The following is a 26277-nucleotide window of genomic DNA, read 5'->3' on the forward strand; positions in this document are numbered from 1 at the left end:
CCCAATTGGTAGAAGATGAAGAAAGGAAGCTGTTGTGCCAGTGCCAATTTTGTGGGCAAGTAATCCTTGCATCTGTCACTAAGTCTTATGAATTTGACAGAATTCCCTGCACACATCTCTTTTCTCCCCCAGACCTGCTGCATAAAGAATGCAATGACATCATTAACTTTTTGCTGAAGGTGCTTCTTCCTTCAATTTACCCAAAGAGCAAAGCAAGGGTGGACATAGCTTCAGATAGCAGGAAGTGACACCATATGATCAGAATTTGGATGTGTATCTTATATTCCCCCAGAACTCTTTTTAAAAAGCAAAATTAGCATTGATACAGGTTTTCTGCAAATGGAACTTCACTCACATAATGCTCTTGCTGTAGGAAGGGAGGATAATTTTCTTCCCTATGGTTTATCCTTCTTCCTGCAGCCCAGGGGAGGGTGAGGTGGGGGTACCTCAGAACAACAGGGAAGGTAGTTGTAGTGAGAGGTAGTGTTGCCAGATTTCATGGCCTGGACTCTCTTCTTCAGTCTTCAGGGAAAGTAGAATACAGTGGGCCCTTCCCTTATGCGGGGGATCCATTCTGGACCCCCCCCCCCAGGCAAGGGGAATTCTGTATATGCCCCACCCCATTAAAAACAATGGGCGCATGCTTTCAGCGTCGCACACAACATATGTTTTATTGTCGTGCAGCTTCAATGCAAGCTTGAAGCCTCGTATAGTGTGTGTACAGCGCAGGCCCACTGTACATTTCAAGGCAAGACCTCTGGTCTTAAAAGTTACATGTATTTTCCTCCTTCGTTAGACTTGGTGTTTTTTATTGAATGATGCACTCTGTGCAACCATGGTTGATGGTTAAGACATCAAGCTTAATGGCTTCACAATGGCCTGCCTTTTCTAACATTATCAGAACCCAACTCCTGAGACATCATGTTTTGGCCTCGAAATCTCAGGGCGTGGGATAGTCCTGAATTGACAACCCTAAACTGAGAAGGGGTGATTTGTAATTGCTGTAGTGGTTTGAGCATTGGACTATGACCCTGGAGACTGGGGTTTGATTCCTCACTCAGCCATGGAAACCTGCTGGGTGGCCTTGAGTGAATCACAGACTCTCAGCCCCAGAAAACTCTGTGACAGGTCAGAAATTATTTGAAGGCACACAATGACAACAGAGATCTTCTTCACTTTTGTAGAGTTGTTTCTCCTTCTAGGTGTCTTCACTGGATTGTAGTCGTTTTTGTAAACAGAATGAGAGCTGAAGATCATATATGTTTGTTTAGATGAGCACAAAGAAATTGATGCAATGCTGGATTTATGCATAAGCTAAGTACTACAGTTTAGGACTTTAAATTATGAATAATCTGAAAATAGCAAGACAAATAAGTAAATGAATGAATAATTTAGAATAATATATATTTTTATATAATGCTTTGAGGCTTCTTAATTCATCATAACTTGGGACTTGTTCATTCTGGGCCTGAACTGCTGTGATAAAAATGGAAAATAACCAGCCTGCTAAAAAAAAGAATAGAAACCTGAATTTCTTTTCTTTTTATAAATTGATGGAGGACTTTTAATAGGGCCACTTACACATCATCAGAAAAAAGGATATGCATCACCACAAAGGAGAGCAAAGGAGAACATGAATTTGCATGAGAACTACATATGCTAATTTAGAAATACAGATGCAAAATTAGAAAAGCTTTAGATAATTTAAACAGATTTGCAATACATCTCACAAGTGCAAAATGATGGCCTCACAGATCAGATTTACATTAGCACATTTCAGCTAAACCTCCCCTGCATTGATCTCTGTTTTTGTTATCTCTCTCTTTTTCTGCAGACAATATCTGTCTTTGAGGAGCGTGCACATATCCTTTACATGTCATTGGAAAAGTTGAAGTACATCGATGATCCTGAGGTCTACCTAAGGAGATCTGTCCTCATAAATAATTTGATGAAGAGGATTCATGGAGAGATCATCATGCAAAACAACTGGTGTTTCCCTGCATGCTCTTTTGGCAATCCTTCAGCCCAAGAGTGGTTTGTGTCTCATGACTGTCCTTACAGGAAACGCCTTCGGATGACACGGGAGGATTGTGAAAAGGTCCACACCTGCTGCTTTTATCAAGAATGTGGCAGCCACTATTTAAGTTTACCATTATCTACTAATTCTGCAACAGGGAGTCCCTCTTCTTCCTCTGCTTCGACCTCCTCCTCCTCCTCTTCCATATCTTTGCCAGGTTGTTCACAACAGGTAGAATATGGTGTCAGCAATGTCCCTGTCTACAGGAATGATGATCAGATAAATGCCAATGAGATTTTCATTACTAATGCTGGGCCACATGGGCATCAGGATAAGACAGTGTTAGGCAACGAGAAAGGAGGCCATGAAATGGAGCGAGACCGTGCTTCAGACTGGGAACCTATGAAAAGTGACCATGGCATTGAATGTAAAAATAAATATTATGATTATTTTGAGACGGGGCAAGATGACAAGAGCAACATGAATGAATCATGGAAGAAATCCTTACGAAAAAGGGAATACTTGCCAGGCAGCAAAATATGTTGCAGTAAAGGAAGTAAAATCTGAACCATATTCCATATAATTGCAGTTCTGAAGAACACACAGCATGTTGAATTTATCAAACTAAATTTCTGGATGGATCTTCTTATACTTTTATACAGACAATACAATCATGTCATAAGCTTCATGGATAGTTTTAATGACTGGGGAGCAGATTGCATCAAAGCGTATGTATGGTCTGCATCACAGAACTATTTATAAATATATGGAATTAAAAAGCACAGTTGAATTGTGATATATAAATATATTTTAGCTTTCATTGCTGAAAGAACCAATAGACCAGATGGAGAAAACATAACCCTTCTGAGGTTTGCCCTAGGGAGTTTGACATGATTTAAGAAGAATCTCCTTTATGCTTATCAATTAATTATCTATTTGAAAAGCAAATTATTACCAGCAAAGGGGAGGTATACTTCTTGCCCAACAAGAATGGCTTTGAGAAAGACTGTGTATAGTTGAAGAGGAATAAACCTATGCCATGATCTAGTATTGACACCCTTCAGAAGTTTTTACATGTCTGGTCTAAACAAAAGGGTGCAATAACATCTTTCTGTGGAATCTTAATCAGAAACCATGTACAATTCCAGCACATGTACAGTGTTTATCTAAGCTGCAAGAATGAAAGAGCCTTATGGTGGTCTGTTGCTATAAAGGGCAGAATTTCTTTGGTGCCTTACTTTTTATCTTAATTTTTCCAGTGAGAAAATTAAGTTAAAAAACAAACAAAATAAAACAGCTACAGCAGGGATGTAACCTAAACAGGAAAAAAATTACAGGGTGGATAAATATTATTAGAAACCTGTATCCTTTGAAATAGAGAATTTGATTTCCAATTCAAATGCATCTATTCTTCTTGTTTGCTCAATTGCTTTTTTTGGTTTGCCATCCTTAGGAAGGGATTGAAGAAAAAACACAGAGGTCTCTTGTAAACAAGCATTAGCTGCTTGAACATTTCTATGGCAACTGTCTGTTGCTGTAATTTTTCCTTTTTGTTTCTGGTATAATGAAGTTCATGGACCAGTGGCATGCTTTTATACTTTACTCTGTTTCAAATCATTTTCTCTCTTTAAAGTTGTAAAGAGCATGTACTGGGATTTCCTATAATGTTAGGGTTTTTTATTCTGGAAAAAGCACAATGTGGTGATATAAGATTTTTATCTGAAATGAATGTAAAGGTTTTAATCTTATTTTTAAAGATTCTCTTGGAGAAACAGGGAAATAACTTTCATTTGTTAGACACAAATTTTGATCATCTTCAGATGTCCTCATTTTAAAAATGCACATGTGAGATAAGATCTGGCTAATGTTCCACACTTCTGAATCCTAATAATAACTGTGGGAAGATTACACATTCAATGAATTTGGCCCCATTGGAAGTGCTGAGATTTGGTGTGTGTGTGGCTGAAAGACCCAGGAAACAGACTGGGAAACAAATATGGAACTTGGAAAACTTTGAACCACAACTCCTCCAATTTCCCAATCAATGGCCATGATGGTTGAAGATTTCCTGCATGGCAGGGGGTTGGACTGGATGGCCCTTGCGGTCTCTTCCAACTCTATGATTCTATGATTCTGAGAATTATAATCCCCAAAAGTAACACTTCCAAACTTTTGGAAGATACCACATTTTTCAAAGAAAGGTTTAACATTTGTCTGATCTGGACCATACATTTGGGGTGATCAAATGAACCCAATCTCTTTCTGTTATGTCACCCAGATATCAACAGAATTATTTGTAGTGCTCCCGCCGAATGATATTCAAAATCTTCTTGTTGTTAATTGCTATCGAATTGAATTTGATTTATGGCAACCCTATGAATGAGAGATCTCCAAGTCACCTTGTTATCCCCCTGCCCTGCTCAGGTTTACAAGCTCAGGCTAGTGGCTTCCTTGATTGAGTCTATCCACTGTTAATGTATTCTTCCTCTTTTCCTACTGCCTTCTGCTGTACCAAGCATTATTATCTTTTCTAGTGGGTCTTCTCATAATCTTTCCAAAGAATACAGTCCCAGTTTAATCATCTTGGCTTCTAGGCAGAGTGCACGCTTGCTTTGCTTTTGAACCCAATTATTTGTCCTGTTGACATTCCATGGTATCCACAGAACTCTCCTCCAGCACCACATTTCAAATGACTTGATTTTAAAAGATCCAAAATGCAGCACCCCTGTTCCTCTGCCCCCCTTTTTATTAATGTGAAACATATCAAAGGGTACACTGGTCTAGGAATTTAGAGAGTGACCATAGCTGAGTGGCTTTACATCAAGGGTGCACAACTTAGGGAATCTAGGGATCTATTTTAGCCCCCTGAAGACCTGGGGGATGTACCCCCACAACCCAAAGGGTTAAAAAGCTCATTTATGCCTTCTAGAGACTGTAGGGGTATTTGGCCATTTGCAGGCCATTTTATCCCCACGAGTAGCCTTATTTTCAAAACTGGAAGTCAGTGGAAGTCAGTTCTGATTTTTATAAAGGACTTTTCTGGGCCTGGGGGAGGGAAAGCAGCTCAAGGGGGTCACATGCAGCCCATGGACTCTTCTTTGCCTATTCCTCCTTTACACAGAGCACTTGCTTTATCCCAGGTTCATAATTTAACCCCTTCTGTGAAACTATCAGGTACCAAGTGATGAAGAAGAGCTCTGCTGGATAGTTGCTGCCAGACAAAGTAGCCATGCTAAACTAAATAGGCAGAGAGTTTTACCCACTACTGTACAATGCAATGTAAAGTCGAAGGCTTTCATGGCCGGCATCCATAGTTTTTTTGTGGATTTTGTTCTATGTGGCCATGTTCTAGCAGAGTTTCTTTCTGACGTTTTGCCAGCATCTGTGGCTGGCATCTTCAGAGAATGTACAATGCAGTTTTTCTTTGTTCAGTGTTCAGAATGAAAATTATTCAACCTAATTGCAGAGATACAAGGGACAGGTGGTGATGGAAAGGTACCCTAGATGTAAACAGAGGCATATTTCTTTTGGATAATAGCTCATGTTTTCATGGGATGGACCTAAAAATAAATTCTAAGGCTTGTCCAGTTGAAAATGTTTTAACAAATTAGAGTCAACAAATGATTTTAAAATTCGAATGTTGTAGGAGATATCACCTGCAATGACATCCATAGAGCATTAATCTTATGCACCTGAGAGGAAGGACTTATTTTTGAGTAGAAACATATTACATTATGCTGCAAGATAAGGAACAAACAAACTTGTGGCACTTTAAAAATGTATTATAACATGGGCTTTTGTGAACTAATTATGCAGCTGATGAAATGAACCTTTTCACGCATGAAAGCTTATGTCATAATAAATTTGATACTTTTAAAGGTGCCAGGAAAACTCTATGATAGGGTCACCTTAGGGTTGCCATAAGTTGGAAATGACTTGAAGGCATACAGCACACACAATGGATTTCCTTTTTAAAAGCTGTAATGAGTGATATTTAATGAGCAACTGTTCAAACTCTGTTGTTATCTTTCCTTCGCCCACCACATCTGAAGGGCACAGAAGCAACTGGGAAATTACTAGAGCTAGTTGATGGGATCAGTGGGAGACTAACACTGACAGCCTGGAAGGGATGCCAGAGATGTGCACAAGCATGCACTCATACCAAGGATTAAACTCAAGATATTCCTTGATCAGGAGCAAATTCACTACAGATACCAATGATCCAGTCAACATGCTGCATTATTCTTAAGTTGTATCTGTAAAAACACATATGGCTGGTATACCATTTGTTAGTCCCAACTAGAATAGTCCTACTAACTCATTTGTTGAATGGTGAGAACACACAGGTTAAACCCAACTGACTGACTACTCTTATTGAGACTAACAACGGGATTTAGACCATATATATTTGGAATTTACAGGGTGTTCTTCTAATACATTCTGTTGTCATATTTTAAAACTTGTCATTTGCCCCAGATGGAATTAAATGAGGTATCACCATCTTTCTTGTGTGCATAAGGAATGCTTAGAGAATTTCTGATGAAAATATAGGAAAATTCAAATATGCAGTGGTAAGATATTTACAAGGTTGATTAATACTAGATGCATTGGTTTTATTTTAAAAAGTTATCCTACCTTATTTCTCCAAGACAAAAACATTTTATTATTGCTATCAATATTAAATATAGATCTCATTCATACAGTGTATGAGTAGGATCATTTAGTCATTTGTCCACATGGACCAATTTTTTTAATGCTGATTTTTCTTGTGTTAAATTCAGTTGCGAATAGGAAAAAAAGTCTGCTCTTTTTCCAGTATATGTCAACATCTGTTGTGTTAAACTTAGATATTTAGGTACTTGTATACTAAGGTGGTGTTGTAGTAAAGTGAGCTTTTTTCTTGATATATATTTATTAAAATGATAAAACATCATTTTGATTTTAAAAAGTTAAATGTGTTGGTTGTTGTTTTCCTCCTTTGCTGTCAAGGAAGATCATTTACTGTATATACTCATGTATAAGTCTAGAAATTTTGAGTCAAAAATTTGACTCAAAAACCTGGGTCAAAAACCACAAGTCAATGTAAGTACTATACGTTAACCCTTAGGAGAAAAAGGAACCATCTCCTTCTCTAAGTAGAGTGGTGAAAGATGAGAGCTTAGTTCATCCTAACCACCTCAAACAAGAGTTCTCAACTTTTAGTCCTCCAGATGATTTGGACTTCAGCTTGCATAATTCTTTACTGTAGGCCAAGCTGGCGGGAAGCTAAAGTCCAAAATAAATGAAAAACCAAATATTGGGAACCAAGTACAGGTCCCCTCCCCAGCCTTTTTAAATGATGGCGGTGCCAGCACTTTGTTGCTTCCTCTCAAAGGAGTGCCAAAAGAATCAGACTTTAAAGGATTTAAATATTTGTGTATGTCTGCCAGTTTTTTGGATTAAAATCAGACAAAGCTATCACATCAGTGCTAGCATAGGTGCCATTTTCTTTACTTTGCCATTTCATCCTTTTTGACATGTATGCATTTCTTAGCCCTGCTTGTGCGTGGTCACCTCCCACACACATTGCACAACCGTCATTTATTGTACACTGGTACCCCGGGATACGAATGCGCCGCGTTACGAAATTTCCGGGTTACGAAAAAAATCCATTAAAAAAAACTGTTCCGGGTTACGAAGGTTATTTCGGGTTACGAAAAATTTTTTGGTGCTTTTCGGCGCTTTTTCGCACCAAATCGCGGCTTTCGCTATTAGCGCCTATGGGGCTTCGGCTTGCGAATGCTTTTCGGGTTACGAATGGCGCCGCGGAACGAATTAATTTCGTAACCCGGGGGAGCCCTGTAGTTTCCTCTTCATCCAGCCAGCATTTAGTGTGAGCACAGTTAGGCCTGCTGGGATTTTGTAAGTCCTTTGACATCATCTTCCTTTACTTCATCCTTTAGAACCTTTGTTACATGCCCTTTAGTTTCACCCTTGACTTATCCATAGGACATTATCAAAATCCATATAATTTTGCTCTCATCTTATATGTGAGATTCAACATATAGTCAAGATTATACAGTAAGTGAAACGTTTAATTGAGCAGAACATATGGTTGATTCTATTGTACTTGGCTAGATCAGGGTGGGCAGCCACTACATCAAACCAAGGTGTCAAATATCGGTTCTCAGAATACTTTGATATGCTGTTTTGATGTGTTTTTGCCTTTTATGGATGGACAGGAGGCTTCACTCACAGAGGCACTCAGTTTTCAGGAACTGCTCCTACACCACAATCCTCCCATCCCATTGAAGGATCCCCTGATCCTTTGGATGATATTTTCAGTGGAGCTGGGAGAACTGCTTTGGGAAGCAACATGTGGGGAAGTCTGTCCAGCTTACTTTCATGCATCTATATCTGGACACAATCCACAATAAAGAGAACTTGCATTCTGCAAGTACTGGTATATTCCTGGCTTCAACTAGGAATCTCTTGTTTAGAATCTAAGGATTGCTAAAGCATGTGTAAGCATGTCATTTGTATCAGTTTTGGACTTAAAAATCCTTGATGCCTCAACAAATCCCCTCCAAACCTGAGAGACTATTCCTGAATGTAAAGCTGTACACTGGCTTGGGAGTATTGGCTGCTGTTATGAGGCAGACTTCATGTTTTAAGTTTCAAGGGAAATATTTTAGGCATTTATAACAACTTGATTTCTTGGAAGTGCATGGCAGGAGGGCAGAGAAAGGAATGGGGGGAAATCATGTTGCATCAGTGGAACCTTATATGGAACCTTAATAATTCTGACTTGCACAATGTCATTGCCATCCTATGCAGGCTTAGAAAGATGTACATCACAAAAGGCAGAACATCTTGTCTGATCCTGTAAGGCAAGCAAGGTCATCCCTGGTCAGTACTTGGATGGAAGATCAGCAATGAATACCAGAGGCTGTAAGCTATATTTTACAGGAGGAAACTGTGGGCTGGACAAGGCAACTGTTAAGTGGATTTGTAATTGGTTGACCGGCCGAACCCAAAGGGTGCTCAACAATGGCACCTTTTCATCCTGGAGAGAAGTAACCAGTGGAGTCCCACAGGGCTCTGTCCTGGGCCCAGTACTGTTCAACATCTTTATCAATGACTTGGAGGAAAAAATTGGGGGAATACTTATCAAATTTGCAGATGACACCAAATTAGGAGGAATAGCTAATACTCCAGAGGACAGGATCAAAATTCAAAATGACCTGAATAGACTAGAAAGCTGGGCCAGAGCTAACAGAATGAACTTCAACAGGGAGAAATGTAAGGTACTGCACTTAGGGCGAAAAAATGAAATGCACAGATATAGGATGGGAGACACCTGGCTTAAGGAGACAACATGTGAAAGGGATCTAGGAGTTCAAGTAGACCACAAGTTGAACATGAGTCAACAGTGCGATGCGGCAGCTAAAAAGTCCAATGCAATTTTAGGCTGCATCAATAGAAGTATCGTATCTAGATCCAGGGAAGTAATAGTGCCACTGTATTCTGCTCTGGTCAGGCCCCACCTGGAATACTGTGTCCAGTTCTGGGCGCCACAATTCAAAAAGGACATTGAGAAACTGGAGCGTGTCCAAAGGAGGGCGACTAAAATGATGAAAGGTCTGGAAACCTTGCCCTATGAGGAACGACTCAGGGAGCTGGGGATGTTTAGCCTGGAGAAAAGAAGGTTAAGAGGTGATATGATAGCCCTATTTAAATACTTGAAGGGATGTCATATTGAGGAGGGAGCAAACTTGGTTTCTGCTGCTCCAGAGACTAGGACCCGGAGCAATGGATGCAAGCTGCAGGAAAAGAGATTCCACCTCAACATTAGGAGGAATTTCCTGACTGTAAGGGCTGTTCGACAGTGGAACACACTTCCTCGGAGTGTAGTGGAGTCTCCCTCCTTGGAGGTCTTCAAACAGAGGCTGGATGGCCATCTGTCGACGATGCTTTGATCTGGATTTCCTGCATGGCAGGGGGTTGGACTGGATGGCCCTTGCGGTCTCTTCCAACTCTATGATTCTATGATTCTATGAAACTGGCAAAACTACCTCTGAGTAGTCATGTATAAGAAACCCCTATGAAATTCATGGGGGCAACCATAAGTCAACAAGCAAACTGAAGGCACACACCACATCTGTTTTGTTGTGTGCTACATTTAAATACATATGCTGACAAAGAAGAGAAAAAAGAAAGGACTTCATAGCAAATCTAGTTTGAAAAAGGCTGAAGAAACTGGTTATATTAAACAAAGAGATTAATGGGAAGCATGTTTTCAATTTTTAGATCTCTGAAACAACGAAAATGAACAAAATTTCACAGTGCTTACTGTGGATAGGACAAGGAGCTTTAATTGAGAGGGGTAGTTAAAGTAAACCATTAGGGATTATTTTTCAAGTATCCAAGCATTTCAAGTACTAGTATAAGCAGCACCAGGGATATTGCACTGTATTATATTCTATGAGATTTAAAAGAAAAGAATGAGCAGACATTTGGGAAGAATATGAAGAATACTCTGAGACTGACTTGCCTAACGTCACCAAATAGATTTACATGGCCATGCCTTGATTCAAACCTTGGTCTCCAGAGTCATAGTCCAACCACTACACCACTCAAACCACTTTGTCCTGTGGGTTCTAAACAAAACATACATACATACATACATAGAAAATACATACATTTTTAGAAAAGCTAGAATGTATTTGGTTATTTGTGCTGCAATGTGTGGCTTAAGTAATAAACCATGGTTAACACAAACAACTATTTTTGTAATGTGACAACATGCCCCCCCCCACCACATACACACAATTATGACTGACTACAAGCTTGCCAAATTTGTACAGTATTGTTACTTTAAACTAGAGTTAACAGGCCAAATATTACTAATTTGAACTACATGCTCTGACTCATCACAAGGTGCAAATGGAAGCTTTGAGAATCACCATCATAGGGTTTATTTTTATTCACAAATGGGAATAGTGAGTTCTTTCTCTACTTGTAGCACCAAAGGTACTTCCATGAATTTAAAACAATGGAGTCTTTATTTGATATTTGTATAGATATTTGACCCTTCTCCCCTAAGGGGGACCTCCATCAATAAATTATGGCATTTGAAGAGACTTGATGATGAATCAGTTGGTCTTCTAATACCAAAATCTGCAACAAGGTACAAGGTAGCCACAATCAATAAATCTAACTTGACTAGTTGATTACTTGTTTTTCTCTAGTTTCTTTATGCTTATATTTCCACAGCATGGCAGTCAGAAACTACTTCCCTGCTTAAACTCAATGCAGACATGCAAGGCAACTGTTTGTATATAAAATATGAGTTTATCCCAGGGGTTTTTTTGGGGGGGGGGGGGGGGGAAGTATAAAGAAAAGGGAAATAAAATCTGCCTATCCCCTATGTTCCCTTGCATTTAAGCAGCTTTTCCCATAGCAATTCATAAACTAACAAGATCATTGCCTAAAGCTATGCCATCAAAATTATTCTCATAGTTCAGACAGCATGGTGTAGTGGTGATGGACTAAAACCAGAATCCAAATCCCAACTTGGCTATTGGGTGACTTTAGACAAGTCAAACTTTCTCAGTGTCAGAGGAAGGCAATGACAAACCCCTGACCAAATCTTGCTAAGAAAATCCCATGATGGCCTTAGGGGCACCATAATTCAGAAATGACTTGAAGGCACACAAGAACAAGTGCCATAAAGTAAGATACTGTGGATGGAAAGAAAAAGTAAATTCTAGGTTGGATATAATTAGTAAAAGAACTGTAAATAAAATTGCCTATATCATACTGCCCTTATGCAAACCTGTGGTGTGACCACACATGGACTATTGTGTACAGTTGGCTGCTCCTGAAAAATTGTTCTGTAACACTAAAGACTGCACAGAAAATGACCACCAAAATGATCAAGGAGCAACTTCCCTATGAGGAAAGATCACTGTTTTAGGGGCTGTTGAGTTTAGCATAAAGGTGAATAAAGGGAGATACAGTTGGAAGTATAAAATTATTTGTGGATATGGAGCAGCTTTGAAAACCAACAACTACCGTACTACCCTAGAATCTGGGATTATTTGCAGAAACTGAATGATGGGAGAACCAGAAGAGACAAAATGCTTACTTACTTAAATTGTGGAATTTGTTGTAATAATGGTCACAAAACAAGCACTGCTTCTAAAAAAGGGACTAAACAAATTTATCAAGGATGGGTTATTAGTGGCTGCTTGTCACAATGACTATATATGGTTGTTTGTGTTGTATGCCTTCAAATCTTTCCGACTTATGGTGACCCTAAGGTGATTGTATCATGTGTTTTCTTGGCAAAATTTGTTCAGACAGGGGTTTGCCATTGCCAACAAGAAAATAGTTGGGCATGTCTCCACTCATTCCTCTTTTCTCCAACAACATGGAAATTATTCTATTTAAAAGGTGGATTTTGAGAGACCTTTTGTTTGTTGTAAATTCTGACCTCCACAGCAACCAAAAAAAAAGTGAAATGTAATGGTGTAAATCCAACTTGTTGTTGTTGTTGTTGTTGTGTGCCTTGAAGTCACCTAAGGGGACCCTATCTGAGGCTGAGAGTGCGTGACTTGCTCAAGCTCACCCAGTGGGTTTCTGTGGTGTAGCATTGAACCCCAGTCTTCAGACCTGTAGCCCAGTCCTCAAACTACTAAGCCACATTGGCTCTCACCAACATACAAAAAAAGAACTTAGTATTTTCTTGCTAAGGGCCTGAGGTAAATGGAAAGAATTGACTGAACTATGATACAGAGAGATTCCCTTGTGATGTTGCAAACTATCTCTCTGAGGTCCATTTTTACTTCAATGTAAACATATTTCTGGCAGTCTGCCCCAGGTCATCTGAAGCAGTTAATCTCAGCTCAAATTAATTTTGAGAATGTGAGCAATGTATCCAAGACCATCTAAGGCTTGGCTTTGGCCCCTATGAACAGAATAGCTATAAATGTTGATCATGCAGAAGCTTATTAACTATGTCAGAAAGGGATCTCCAAGGCTCTCAAAAAACAAACTTGTGGCACAGCAAGTGTGTGTCAAGTATTTGAAGTAATTGTCAACATGTCTCGGGTAAAAATGGTAATGGCCCAGATCAAATTTTTGATCCAACCCCTTTTCATTATGCAGTTAAAGATAAATAGACAGACTACTCCAAAGACTGTTATTATCTGGTGATCACATACCCTTCAATAGATGGAAACTGGGGCATGTGTAGCCAGGTAACATGGATGGCAAAAGTTATTAATAAGAACACTTAAAACTAGGAGAGACTGCAACAAGTTGCTTTTTTCCAAATCTACTGGGAAGAGCAGGTTTCTGCTACCCTCTCATCTCTTCCCTGCTCTTGAGTTAATTGAGTGCTTTGTAGCAATTGAAGTAAACTGAGGATGAAGGGAGAATGTGGAAGGAGAAGAGAGAAATTGGGACAGTTTGTAAGAAGCTGAAAAAGTAGGACAACAGAGGATTATCCTTTCCCAATCAGGACAGTGGGAGGGTATGTGGTTATTTATGAAGTTGGTTTTAGGCTTATCACACTGGGCTTATCACACTTCGACTTCCTATACGTTGCCGACATCCAGATTTGATCTGGGAAACTCACAGCCAACAGCTGAACTAGTGAAATCTGCTGAATATTGTTTGCAATCATCTCTGAGAGCTGTCTGCAAGCACAAAAAATAATAATACTAGAGACATACAACATATTCCCATCCTTTCTAACTGGCAGACAGCATAACTAATGGTGTGTGAACACATTGCACTATCAGCACACTGATGTAGATGTTTCTGAGAATTTCTCTACTTAGGTCCAAATCTCTTTTGTATCCACATACCAGAATTTTATGTAATTTGGGGTATAGATTAGGTATATAGCTGTACCTGTGCAGAATAGACACAGACATATTTGTTGCATGGCTATATTATGATTCTAAAGTAATAAGGAATAACCTCATTTTAAGAGGTTGTATAGTCACCAGATCAGGTCTGATCGTGGAAGCTAAGCACGGCCAGCCCTGATTAGTATTTAGATGGGAGACCACCAATGAATACTAGGTGCTGTAGGCTATATTTCAGACCAAGGAACTGGCAAAACCACCTTTGAGTAGTCTTTGCCTAAGAAAACTCTATGAAAACCATGTGGTTGCCGTAGGTCAACAGTTGACTTGAAGGCACATACGCACACATAACCAGAATAGGTTTTTTGTTAGTAATAGACAGCAATCACTAATTAATTATCTGTTTAGTATTTTGGTGTGCAACCCAGGCTAGCACCTCATAACCAAATGATTTTTAAAAAATAATTTAAAAGTAATTATTTCAATAGGTTTTGAATAGTTAAAAGTAGAAGCTACTTTTATTAAAATTCTAACTATAACAACAGTAATAAAGTTCCAAGGCTTAGAACAGTGATGAAGCTAATTACTTTTAAAAAAATAACTTTTGAGCTGTACATAAGAATGGTAACCCATGAAAGAACTGGCAGCTGAAGAATGATGGCTGTAAGCGTGTTGGGTATTTACGTCTTTGTAAGTCTGTGGACAGTTACTAAATGTCCATTTCTAGTAAGGAGCTGCCATTATGTTATTATATGAAGAGTCAGCAAAGTGACCAATGCACAAGGGGACTGATGCACAACAGGATCATTGTGCATCAGGGCAACAGACAGAGAGTGCCAATGTACTTCTGCATAGCCCCATGTGCTTTGGAACACTCTGGCTGGTGTCCTGTATCACATCTTCACAAATCACTAACAAGGTTTCTTAGCATCTCTGCTAAGTACCTAACCTAAGTATATATAAAGTTACAATGTTGACTGAAGAATTTTACTCAACATAGACTATGATAGAAGATTCTGACCAATATTTTAAGCAGTCATACTAGAAAGAGTATACTCTCCAAATCTCACAGGCTGTAAATAAAACCAGTGTTAAAATGTCCTGCTACTTCACTTGCTTCAGCCACGGTCTTGCTTTGCTTGTTATTTCCCATCAGTCCTTGAAAACTGCCACTAAGGATTTCACTTAGCCACCTACCTACCCTTCCCTCCTCCTCCTTGGTAGGTATGCCTCCACACCTCCCCAATCATGGAAGGAAGACAGGAGAACAAGGGATGTAGCAATTCTGAAAGCAAAGGTCACCACCACCATGAGCTTCAGTGCTCATTTCCAGTGCTACTCCTGCTTCACTTCCCCAGCCTTCTGATTTCTCAGCAGTTTCAGCTTTCCTGCAGATACATAATGCCCACCAAAAGCAAGAAAAAGAGTCCTGAGGAAAAAAAGAAGCCTTAAAAAAAATCAGCAGAGTGGGGAAGTGGGGCACAGTGATGGAGAAGCCTGCAATGAGCCAGAGCAAAGCACTTGCTATTTTGCTGCATGCTTACTCCTGCCTGCCTATCTGCCTTCTGTCCCTCCCCACTTTCAAACAAAATGAGGAAGCAAGAATACATTCACCCTTCCACATTCCTGGGGATTAGGGACTGAGGAACCCTGTGAAAGTGGAAAAACCTTGAATACAGTGTGCCTGTGCCATATGTAGGCACATCATATGTGGCTTTCAGCTTATGCTGAAGCTGGGCAACAAAAGAATGAATGGTGTGTGTGCCCATGGGCATGTGCATCGTGCCATGAACACAAGCCCCATTATTTTCAATGGGGCTTTAGCATACACACTTTTTACCTTATGCCGGGGGGGGGGGGAGGGTCCGGAACAGATTCCCCCACATAAGATAAGGGCCCACTGTATGTTAGCCCTTCCAGCATGAATGATAAACAGTCTTGTCTCACCAAGAGCACCATCTGGAACTCTTTGCAACTTTGCAACACATAGCCTCCTCAAGATTTCCAAAGTGCTTCTACTTTCAATATGATGTTAGCAGCCACCACAGCAAAAAATCCACCTGCTCTACTCTGCCTCTCCTTTGGCCATACAAAAGCAACACCATATCTTTCCCACTGACAAACTTTGCATTCTTATCATTTCCCAGGTTTTTCCATTTTGAATCTGGTGTTTGCAGCCATCAGAACAAGGGGAAGGTTGATTTTGCCTGGCTGGAAGAGAGGGGAAGGAGGAGGAGGGGAGAGAAGTAAGATCCTCCTTGAAGGCAGCTACAAACACTGGATTCAAAGGGAAGGACTTTGAAAATGAAGAGGATGCAAAGTTTGGCAAAGAAGGGGAATGTATGGTGTTCATTTTCACTGGCTGGAAGGGTGAGGAGGGGGAGAAGAGGTTGACCTTTTCAAGCAGCAGCTGCAAAGTTGCAAATAATCAAAACCATGAATCAAACCCTCAAATGTGGAGGGCTGACTGTACATGCTTCTTGAGTGCCTTGGTCCTCAGCACCACACTGTTTGGAAGGGAAGTTGCCTGTGCTACAACACAGGTGATTTTCCTAGCCATCCCTTCCTCCTCTCACAAACTTCTCTGAGGACATTTTTAGGAAGTTGCTGACTCTATAAAGGGGAGCCAGTTTCTGCAACAGTGATTCTTTCTTTGGCTGTGGAGGTGGCAGCAACTGGAGTAAGGGGATGACTGAGCACTCATTCTGCCACAATATTAATCTATGAAATGTTGGAGGGTATGGAAGAGATCAAAAATTAAATTGCCATTGCTCAAAGCAATTACCAAGGAAGGGTGCACTCCAAATAAGAACTGTTCCCCAGTTCTTATGAATTGAAGGATCATAAGCTAAAACAGGCTTGAGTTTTTTCGTACTTGACTTAAGGCCCTTCTTCCATCTCCACTTGACTGAAGAACACTAGATAAAAAAAGTCTCCCAATCTTGAGTTGGGTATAGCCATTTAAACCCTTAGTCTGGCTGTGACAACAGCTTTTGGAAGAAAACAAGGCATTAAAAGAAAGCGTTATTGCCTGTCTGTTTTCTCTTCCAAATGTTTTGAGACTGGAAGCTTGTCTACTACATACAATCCTGACATTTGGATTGAGATGAACATGATTTGCATTGCTCTGGCCTCTGCAGAGCAGTGAGGCAGGGCTGTTATTGCTTGGTATCAAAACTAGTGACAGACCCTCCATCCATTTCAACTGCCACTGCTGTGAATTCTGAGGGAGAGAAGAACAGCCAACATCTGCTGGACTTTCCCTCCTCCCTCACTGTCGTTCTCTTTTCTTTGTGTGTCCTATCTTTTCCCTGAAGGTAGGAAACTGTCCAATTAATGATTTGTAAGGCTGAAAACAGACAATTCGAAAGGGGTGGTGTCACACCGCCCGTTTGTGCACTGAATCAGGGCTGTGGCAACCGCATGCCGCAGCCCCAACCTAGCCTTTTTCTGGTGCATAAAGGAGCAACAGAAAGCCGCTCCTTTTTGTGCCATGGAAAGGGCACCCTTTTCACCACTGCAGCAGGTTTGCGGTGCTCCTGTGGTGTACGGCATACAAACGCTGTGCCACCGGAGCTTCACAATGCTGTCCACTGTCTGGGTTGGCAGGTGGTGTGATGCCGGCTTGGGCAGCATCAGGGCGTGCATCATCTAAACATGCCCCCAAGTTGCCCTTAAGCTGACATATTATGCCTGTCTGTTTTGCCCCTGATTCACACTGGGAATCTTTTTTGGCTGAAGGTAGGATATAAATACTCTCAATAAATAAATAAATATTATCAGTTGAGTAAAATTCTTCAGTCAACATTGCCAAGGATTTAAATCTCTGTGGTAAGCAGCCAAAGGCCAGGATCCAATGGTATACATCTTCTGGATGTTTACTGCTTTTTCCAGAATTAGAGTGTGTATGGGGGGTTGTCACTGTGTAGGACTTCAGCAGGAGAAGGAGGAAAAGAAAATCCCAGTTACACTGCTATAAAGCACACCACTAGCACATGTCATTTTGCACCCTGAGGCAGAAGACAAGACAGCAGAATTTCTCAGTTTAAGTATGTGCTGTATGAAGAAGTACTTTTATCTGCCTGAGGCAGAGGACAAGATGGCAGAATTTCTCAGTTTAACTATGTGCTGTATGAAGAAGTACTTTTATCTCCCTGAGTCTCTCTCCTTATGTTCAGCATCAGTGGATGACCCAAGTCTTAGTATAATGACAGAGGCAGAAAAATGTTTCCCTAGCCACTTTCTTCACACCTTCTTGAATGTATGTTATTTCTTCCTTTGTGTCTGTATGTGCCTTTAAGTCACCTGTCACCTTAAGTTGACTTTTTGAGACCCCATGAATTGCATAGGGTTTTGTTAGAAAAGGAAAACTCCATGGTACTTTTGCCAGTTCCTTCCTTTGAAATACAGTGGGTCCTCGCCTTACGCAGGGGATCCGTTCCAGATCCCTCCGCGTAAGGCGAATTCCACCTATGCTCGAGCCCCATTGGAAACAATGGGGCTTGTGCGTGGTGGTGCAGCGGCGCGGGCGCGCGCGCCCATTCAATTGAATGGGACGCGCCGCCCCTTCCGCCCCACGCGCGCCGGCGGCTTTGAGCGCCTATGCTCAAAGCCGCCTATAAAAAGGCAGCGTATGGCGAGGCGCGACTGTATAGTCTACAGTACCTCATATTCATTTTTGGTCTTACATCCAAGTACTAACCATGGCTGACTCTGCATAGCTTCCAAGATCAGATCTGGTGTCTTTAGGGTGTTTAGGCCTTTTCCTTTCTTTGTGTGTGTGTCTTCAAGGTGCCCGTCGACTTGTGGTGGCCCCATTAATTTCATAGGGTTTTCTTAGGCAAGAAATACTCAGAATTAGTTTTGCCAGTTCCTTCCTCTGAAATATAGCATACAGCACCTAGTATTCATTGATGGTATCCCATCCAAATATTAACCAGGGTTGCTTAGTTTCCAAAATCAGATGGGATCCGGTGCCTTACTGCTATATTATAAGCTGCTTTAGGAGACAGGCAAGATAGAAATCAAAGCAATCAGTCAATAAATTTTTGTAGGTAAGAAATAATAACAACTTTAAAACATGAATAGGCTTATTCCTTTTATTCTCCCTCTTAAAGCAGATATTTTTCTTTCAGAATACAAGGTAAAGACTCTTTCACTGAAAATGTTTTTCAACTAGCTGAATCCATTAATATCACGTATGGCCAATTTGCACATATACCCTATACCACTTGAGATTTCAATGATTTGCCACTTCATTCATAGCTGAAGGTGTGAATTGCTTCCATTGAAAAGTTTTGTGTTTGTGTAGATGGAACTGTTTGATCTTTATTGGCTGCAAACCATCACTTGATTTTGTGTTCATTGAGTGATGCAGTTGTCTCTGTGAAATCTCGATAAACAGTTCTTGTTCAGATATATTCTTGTACCTTGATGATGGATATAATGAATTTCTATGAAGACAAAAGAATGATGTAAAGTACCTGTGGCTTTCACAGTGAGTTTACTCAGCTTAGTTTTATTTTTAATAGGTATTTTATATAGATGTAAAAAAGCTGTAGGCAAAACCAGCTCTACAATTCCTTGCCAAAGAAAACCCTATGAAATTGATGGGTCATCATAAGTAGACAGGTGACTTGAGGGCACATACACACACAGTAGAGGTAGGAAAGGGCCATAGCTCAGTGTTTTTAAAAAATTAATTTTTAATCAATTAATTAATTAATTAAAATAAATATTGCATTATTTTAAAATATTTTGGATTGTTGATCATCTCAGTGAATGCTCAAGGTATCCCTTTTTGTGAGAAAGGCAGGTTATAAATCCAATAACTAAATAAATAAATAAAATAAGTTACTGTGCCATTTAAAAAAAAAACTGAATAACTTGCAAAAAGCTAAACAACGGCCCCATTCTCACTGGGGAATCTGCCCTGGGTGGAACCAGGTTGAATTCGGTAAGCCGGTTCTGAATCTCCCCAGAAATAAGTTTCCACTACCCTTTACCTTGAGCGATGCATTTTGCTCCACTGATGTTCACATTTGCAGTAGCCCTTTAAAATGGAGCCTCCTTTTGTTGTCAATCAAATTCACTTCCGCTTTCGTCAAAGGTGATGTGTCCTACTACCACTGGCCAACGGAATGGGTGCTTTCCCCCATCCTTTTAAAAAACAAAACTGGTGGCAGCTTTTGCATATTCTGTCAACTTGTCAAGGTGTGTATGTGCATGTGTTGTGTGCCTTCGGGTCATTTCAGATTCCCTCCTCTTTGCATACTCTTGCTTTCCCTCCTTTTCCCATCCCAGGGATCTCTCCTCCTCTTTTCCTTTGCATCCTCTTGCTTTTCTTCCTTTTCCCATCCCAGAATGCCATCGCTCCTTCTCTTTTCCTTTGCATCCTCTTGCTTTCCCCCCTTTTCCCCCCCTTTCCCCATCCCAGAATGCCATCTCTCCTTCCCTTTTCCTTTGCATCCTCTTGCTTTCCCTGTTTCCCACACATATGTAGCACAAGCGCACTGTATCAATTTGCCAAATTTGAAAGAGAAACATTATGTAGCACAAGCACTCGCATATTCTGTCACACACACCAAAAAAATAATTTTAAAAAATGCCACTTGCAAAGTGACCAGTGCAAGAGGGGAGGCATGTTCTGCCCACTGCCCACCATCTGACCTTTATCCCTCCCCCTGAACTTGACCCAATCATGACCGGGGCCAAGTTCACATTTGCCGGCACCCTGAAAGAAGCAGGTTTTCCGAAAAGAAACATGGGAAAAACACGTTCAGAAAAACCACTTTGAGGGGGATTTGCCCCATATTGGGTGTGCAAAATCCCAATCCTGGTGTGATCCCACTCCTCCTTCAGTTTCTTCTATAGAATCTTTTCTCTACACATTGCTTCTTGGTTTTTCCCATATTCCTGGGAACTTTCTTCTGAGGCAGCTCTTCCATTCCCATGAAGTTTAGCAGTATCGGTCCAGTTGCTCCAGGCTGCCTCAGCATCATCCCTGGGCTAGGCAGGGTCCTGCACTGCCTGACAGTTTCCATTGCCATGCTGTTAGCATGGGCCACATTGGTTGAGTTTCTTGTGGCAAGGCTGGGACCAAGGCAGCTCTCGCTTCCTCTTCCTCTGCCACTGTCACCACTTCAGCTGCTGCTGCCTGCCGCCACTGCCACTCTGTGTTGCCCTTCTCTGACATCAGTCATGGCCTGCCCCAACAATACCTTCTTCAATACTTTCAGGTTAGTTGGCCATTTGTGTTGCAACACTTTTTTTTTACATCCAAGGCACTCCTCAGCCCTCACCCCGCACTATGGATCCTTCTGCCTCCAGCTCTGTAGTTATTTCCCTCCTCAACCTCCCTTATATATAGAGTTGCATTGTTTCTCAGTTTTCCTCATATTTCTTGAAATTTTCTTCCATGGCAATTTTTTTGTTCCCATGAAGTTTGGCAGCATTGACCCAATTGCTCCAGGGCTGCCCTAGTATCACCTTCTGGGCTTGGCAGGGACCTGCACTCCAAGATGGTTGCCATTGCGGCACTGTATCTACACTGGCCTTGTTACAACTGGAGAGGTGGTTTTTTGTGGAGATGAAGAGAATCAGGGGGTGACAGGAAAGGTAGATGAAAAGCTGCTGGCCTTGACTGTTGATTCTGGAAATTAATCACCAACCTCCTGCTCCCACTGCTGTTGCCATCAAAGCTGTGCTCACCTATCCCTGAATTCACTCTCTCTCCCTCCCTCCCTCTGTGCTCCTCACCACCTTATCACTGCCATGAGAACTACTTCTCCCTCCATTGAAAACTCATGCTTCAACACAAGGTCAAGGATCGCTGGGCAAGTCTCTTGAATGGAAGACACAGCCAGCTGTGTTTGATGAGATCCAATGGCAGAAGGACCCTGGTTGAATAAGGACTAATTTCCTCAAGTCGTGGTCACCTTCCTTGGTATATCTCATGGGCAGGAATCTACTCAGCCATGGCCATTTGAGGATATATAATACTTTGATTCGTTATTTAAAAAGGGCCTTTTTAAAAACAATTACGAGAATGCTTCCATGACGAAAAAGGAAGCATTCCCCTTTAAAAGCGCCATCCGCTATCCCAACAGGAGGCTCCTGTTGCAGATCAGTCCTGTTGGGGTGATGGGAGCAGAGGGGGAGGTAAGTAGTAAGATAAACTCCATTGACTCTACTCTAGTCAAGACAAACAATAGGATTTAGGCTTATGATAAGCAAAGGAGCAATGCAGTATGGAATATATTGTTAAGGGTTTCTTATAGGATTTCTGTGAGTAGGGGACTGCTCTAAAACATGGCCAGAACCTCAGACTTGACAAAAAGAGTATTAATAGCTCAGGTATATGTTTCCATGGGAACGAAATGTTAGGCTATTTTCCTTCAGCTTTCTGAACTGCCAAGAAATGCCTGCAAGGACCTAAAAGGCAGTTATTCTGGGTTTCAGCTAAAGATGCAGAAATCTGTGTATCTGTGCCTGAGAAGAGATTACTGTTTGAATCAGACGTAGAAAATAAAATAGAGAGCCTTTTGTGCCTTAAATGTAGCTTAGGGTGTTGGCTGTCTCCCTGGAGACTGGATGGAGATTAGTAGACTATGGTGATCTCTTGAGGTATGTGCCTTACATGGCCTGTATATACACAAATAAATGCAAATATTAAAACATCCCATTAAAGCTGCACTAATCTGCTTTTGACAGCCAGTGAGGTGTAGTGGTCTGAGCACTGGACTACAACTCTGGAGACCAGAGTTCAAATCCCTGCTTAGCCCATGGGAATACTTGAAACCCACTGGGTAATTTTGGGCAAGTCACACTTTCTCATCCCCAGAGGAAGGCAAAGGGAAACCTCCTCTGGAGAAATCTGGTTAGGAAGACCTTGTGATATGTTTGTCTTAGGGTTGACCCATGTTGGAAATGACTCAAAGGCACACAACAGGTTGCTTCCAAAGGGAACCCATCAGGGTAAGCACAGCAGCAACCTTAAAATAATTCCAACTTCAGTAGAGGAGAGATTTGCTCACCTTTTGCATTCCTTCATAATCCTATCAGTATTATAAACACATTGAAACACATCGCTGCTCTTAGTGAAGTTCGTCTCTACGAGGAAGGCAGCCTTAAAGAACACGGTACCGGCTACACACTCTACTGGTCTGGCAAACCTAAAACTGAAAAACATCTTTCAGGTGTAGGCTTTATGATAAAAAACTCCATTGCCTTCAAACTTTAAACCTTGCTAACAGGACACTCTGATTGCATTATCTCCTTATGCCTCCCACATGTTGTTCTCTTCAGTATATATGCCCCAACTATGCAAGCCGACCCTGCGGAGAAAGACAAATTCTACTCAGACCTACGCCACCTTATACAGAAAGTCCCTGCATAAGACAAAATTATTATCCTTGGTGACTTCAATGCCAGAGTAGGAAAGAACTTTGAAGCCTGGAAAGGTGTTTTAGGCAAGCATGGTGTTGGAAACTGTAATGATAACAGACGCCTCCTGCTAGAGTTTTGTGCAGAACAGCAGTTGACTATTACAAACACCATCTTTCAGCAGAAAGATAGCCTGAAGACAACCTGGATGCATCCCCGATCCAAACACTGGCACCTCATTGACTATATCCTAGTGCGCCAGAGAAATATTTGCGATGTCCGTCATACCTGAGTGATGCCCAGTGCAGGATGTCAAACAGATCATAGCCTCATAAGATGCAAACTAAATCTTCATTTTCAGTTCAAACCTAAGAGGGGTGGCATCCTAAAGAAGAGACTCCAAGTCTACAATCTTCAACAAGCTGCCATGAGAGACAACTTCCAGGCAAATTTGCAAACAAAACTTGAAGACCATCCTGTAGACTCTTCTCCTACAGTGCTTTGGCAACATATCAAAAACAGCATCCTGCAATCTGCAGAAGAATCCTTAGACTTCTCCCTCAAGAAAAACCAAGACTGGTTTGATGAAAACAACCAAGAGATCCAGGAGCTGCTGGCAAAGAGAACTGCTCACCAGGCACACCTCGCCCAGCCATCCTGCCATGTAAAAAAAGCAGCCTTTCACCTTGCATGTAGTCAACTCCAACAAAAACTCAGAGATATTCAGAACAAGTGGTGGATCAATTTAGCAGAAAAGACACAATGTTGTGCAGATCTGGGTGATTCCAGAGGATTTTATGAGGCTCTTAAAGCAGTGTTTGGACCTACATATCAGATCCAAAGCTCCCTATACAGTACATATGGTCAAACACTAATCACAGATAAAGCTTCCATTCTGAACCGATGGGCTGAACATTTCCAAAGCCTCTTTAGTGCCAACCGAGTAGTTGAATACTCAGCTATTCAACACATGACACAACAACCGATGAAGAAGGAATTGGACATAACTCCCACTTTGGAAGAAACCATTAAGGCCATACAGCAGATGAAAAATGGCAAGGCTGCCGGGATTGATGGAATTCCACCTGAAGCTTGGAAACATGGAGGTCATGTACTCCATGCTAAACTCCACGAGCTCCTTGTGAGTTTCTGGGAAAAAGGCGAACTGCCATCAGATCTCTGAGATGCAGTCATCATCACCCTGTACAAGAAAAAAGGAGCAAAATCGGATTGCTCAAACTATCGAGGTATAACACTGCTCTCCATCGCTGGAAAAATCCTTGCAAGGATACTGCTGAACAGATTAGTCCCTGCTATTGCAGAAGAGCTTCTCCCTGAAAGCCAATGTGGCTTTAGAGCTAATAGGAGCACTACAGACATGGTATTTGCCCTTAGACAACTGCAAGAGAAATGTAGAGAGCAGAACAAAGGACTCTATGTAACATTTGTCGACCTCACCAAAGCCTTCGACACTGTGAGTAGAAAAGGTCTGTGGCAGATCCTGGAACGACTAGGATGCCCCCCCCAAATTCCTCAAAATGATCATCCTGCTACATGAAGGCCAGCAAGGTCTCTCGGAGCCCTTTCTAATAACTAATGGTGTAAAACACGGTTGTGTTCTTGCTCCGACTTTATTTACAATCTTCTTCAGCATGATGCTCCAAAGGGCTACGGCAGATCTCAAAGAAGAAGACGATGGCATTTATATACGTTACGTATTGATGGTAGCCTGTTTAACTTAAGCCGCCTGAGGGCCCACACTAAGACTCTAAACTATCTAGTCCGTGAGCTGCTTTTTGCTGACGATGCTGCCCTCGTTGCCCATACGGAAGCAGCTCTGCAGCACCTAACATCTTGTTTTGCAACAGCTGCAGAGCTCTTTGGGCTGGAAGTCAGTCTGAAGAAAACGGAAGTTCTCTACCAGCTGGCACCTCAGGAAGAACACTACCATCCCCACATCACTGTAGGCACATCTGTGCTCAAGTCTGTCCAGCAGTTCACCTACCTGGGAAGCATCATCTCCTCAGACGGCAAGATTGATAAAGAGATCGATCACAGACTGGCAAAGGCATATAGTGCATTCGGAAGGCTTCACAAAAGAGTCTGGAGTAACAAACACTTGAGGCGATGCACAAAAATCAGTGTGTATAGAGCCATCGTACTGTCTATTCTCCTCTATGGGTCACCTATCGCCAACACCTACGACTCCTTGAATGCTTTCATCAGTGCTGTTTACACACAATTCTAAATATATACTGGACTGACTATGTGACAAATTTTGCTGTCCTTGAGCAAGCAGGGATCACCAGCATTGAGGCCATGCTATTGAGGACGCAGCTGCGCTGGGCAGGACACGTTTCTAGGATGAAGGACCATCGCCTTCCAAAAATAGTATTCTATGGTGAACTCACCACGAGTCAGCGTAAGAGGGGCACCCCAAAGAAGAGATACAAGGACTCCCTGAAACAACATCTCAGGCTTGGCCAAAATGATCACCAACAATGGTCCACCCTGGCTTCACATTGGGAGGCATGGAGACGCACTATCCACGATGCTGCAGCCTTTTTCGAAAGCTCATGGCGAACGAGTCTCGAAGAGAAACGACAACGCAGAAAGAACCACAACCTGGAAACATCACCCAAGGAGACTTTCCGCTGTGCTTTCTGCAACCGGACCTGTTTGTCCTGGATTGGCCTTTTTAGGCACCAGCGCGTTTGTAGAAAGCACGGGATGAGTCCTTCTTGAATCTTTGTTCGCGAAGCAAAGCCAGAGAGATAAACACATTGCCACCTTGTTGTGCATAACCAACTGAGAGTACCAGACAGGTTCTCACCCTCACTACTAGGAAACTCCTAGTCTCACTTTTGCTCTGTTTCTCTGAATGCCATCCGCATTTCCATCCCATCCTTCTGACTGTAGCTCAAAGCTTATTCATTCCAATTAGAGTAAACTCACTGAATCAGTTACTGAATGGTAAGTCAACACATTCATAGTCAACACATGGTAAGTCTCCCATTT

At 41.5% G+C, this 26277-nt stretch overlaps 1 protein-coding gene across 3 annotated transcripts in view; it reads left to right on the forward strand.

The window, feature by feature from the left end:
* The window catches only part of SERTAD4 (SERTA domain containing 4), a 41389-nt gene extending 37168 nt beyond the window's left edge, over positions 1 to 4221 (forward strand). For all 3 annotated transcript variants that reach the window (XM_042446307.1, XM_042446308.1, XM_042446306.1), the window contains one exon: positions 1835 to 4221. In XM_042446307.1, the coding sequence (XP_042302241.1) occupies positions 1835 to 2584 (750 nt within the window). In that variant the 3' untranslated portion in view covers positions 2585 to 4221. The remainder of the gene's footprint in view (positions 1 to 1834) is intronic.
* Positions 4222 to 26277: the final 22056 nt, after the last annotated feature.

Source organism: Sceloporus undulatus, chromosome 1 (assembly GCF_019175285.1).
Source record: "Sceloporus undulatus isolate JIND9_A2432 ecotype Alabama chromosome 1, SceUnd_v1.1, whole genome shotgun sequence".
Taxonomy (NCBI): Eukaryota; Metazoa; Chordata; class Lepidosauria; order Squamata; family Phrynosomatidae; genus Sceloporus; species Sceloporus undulatus.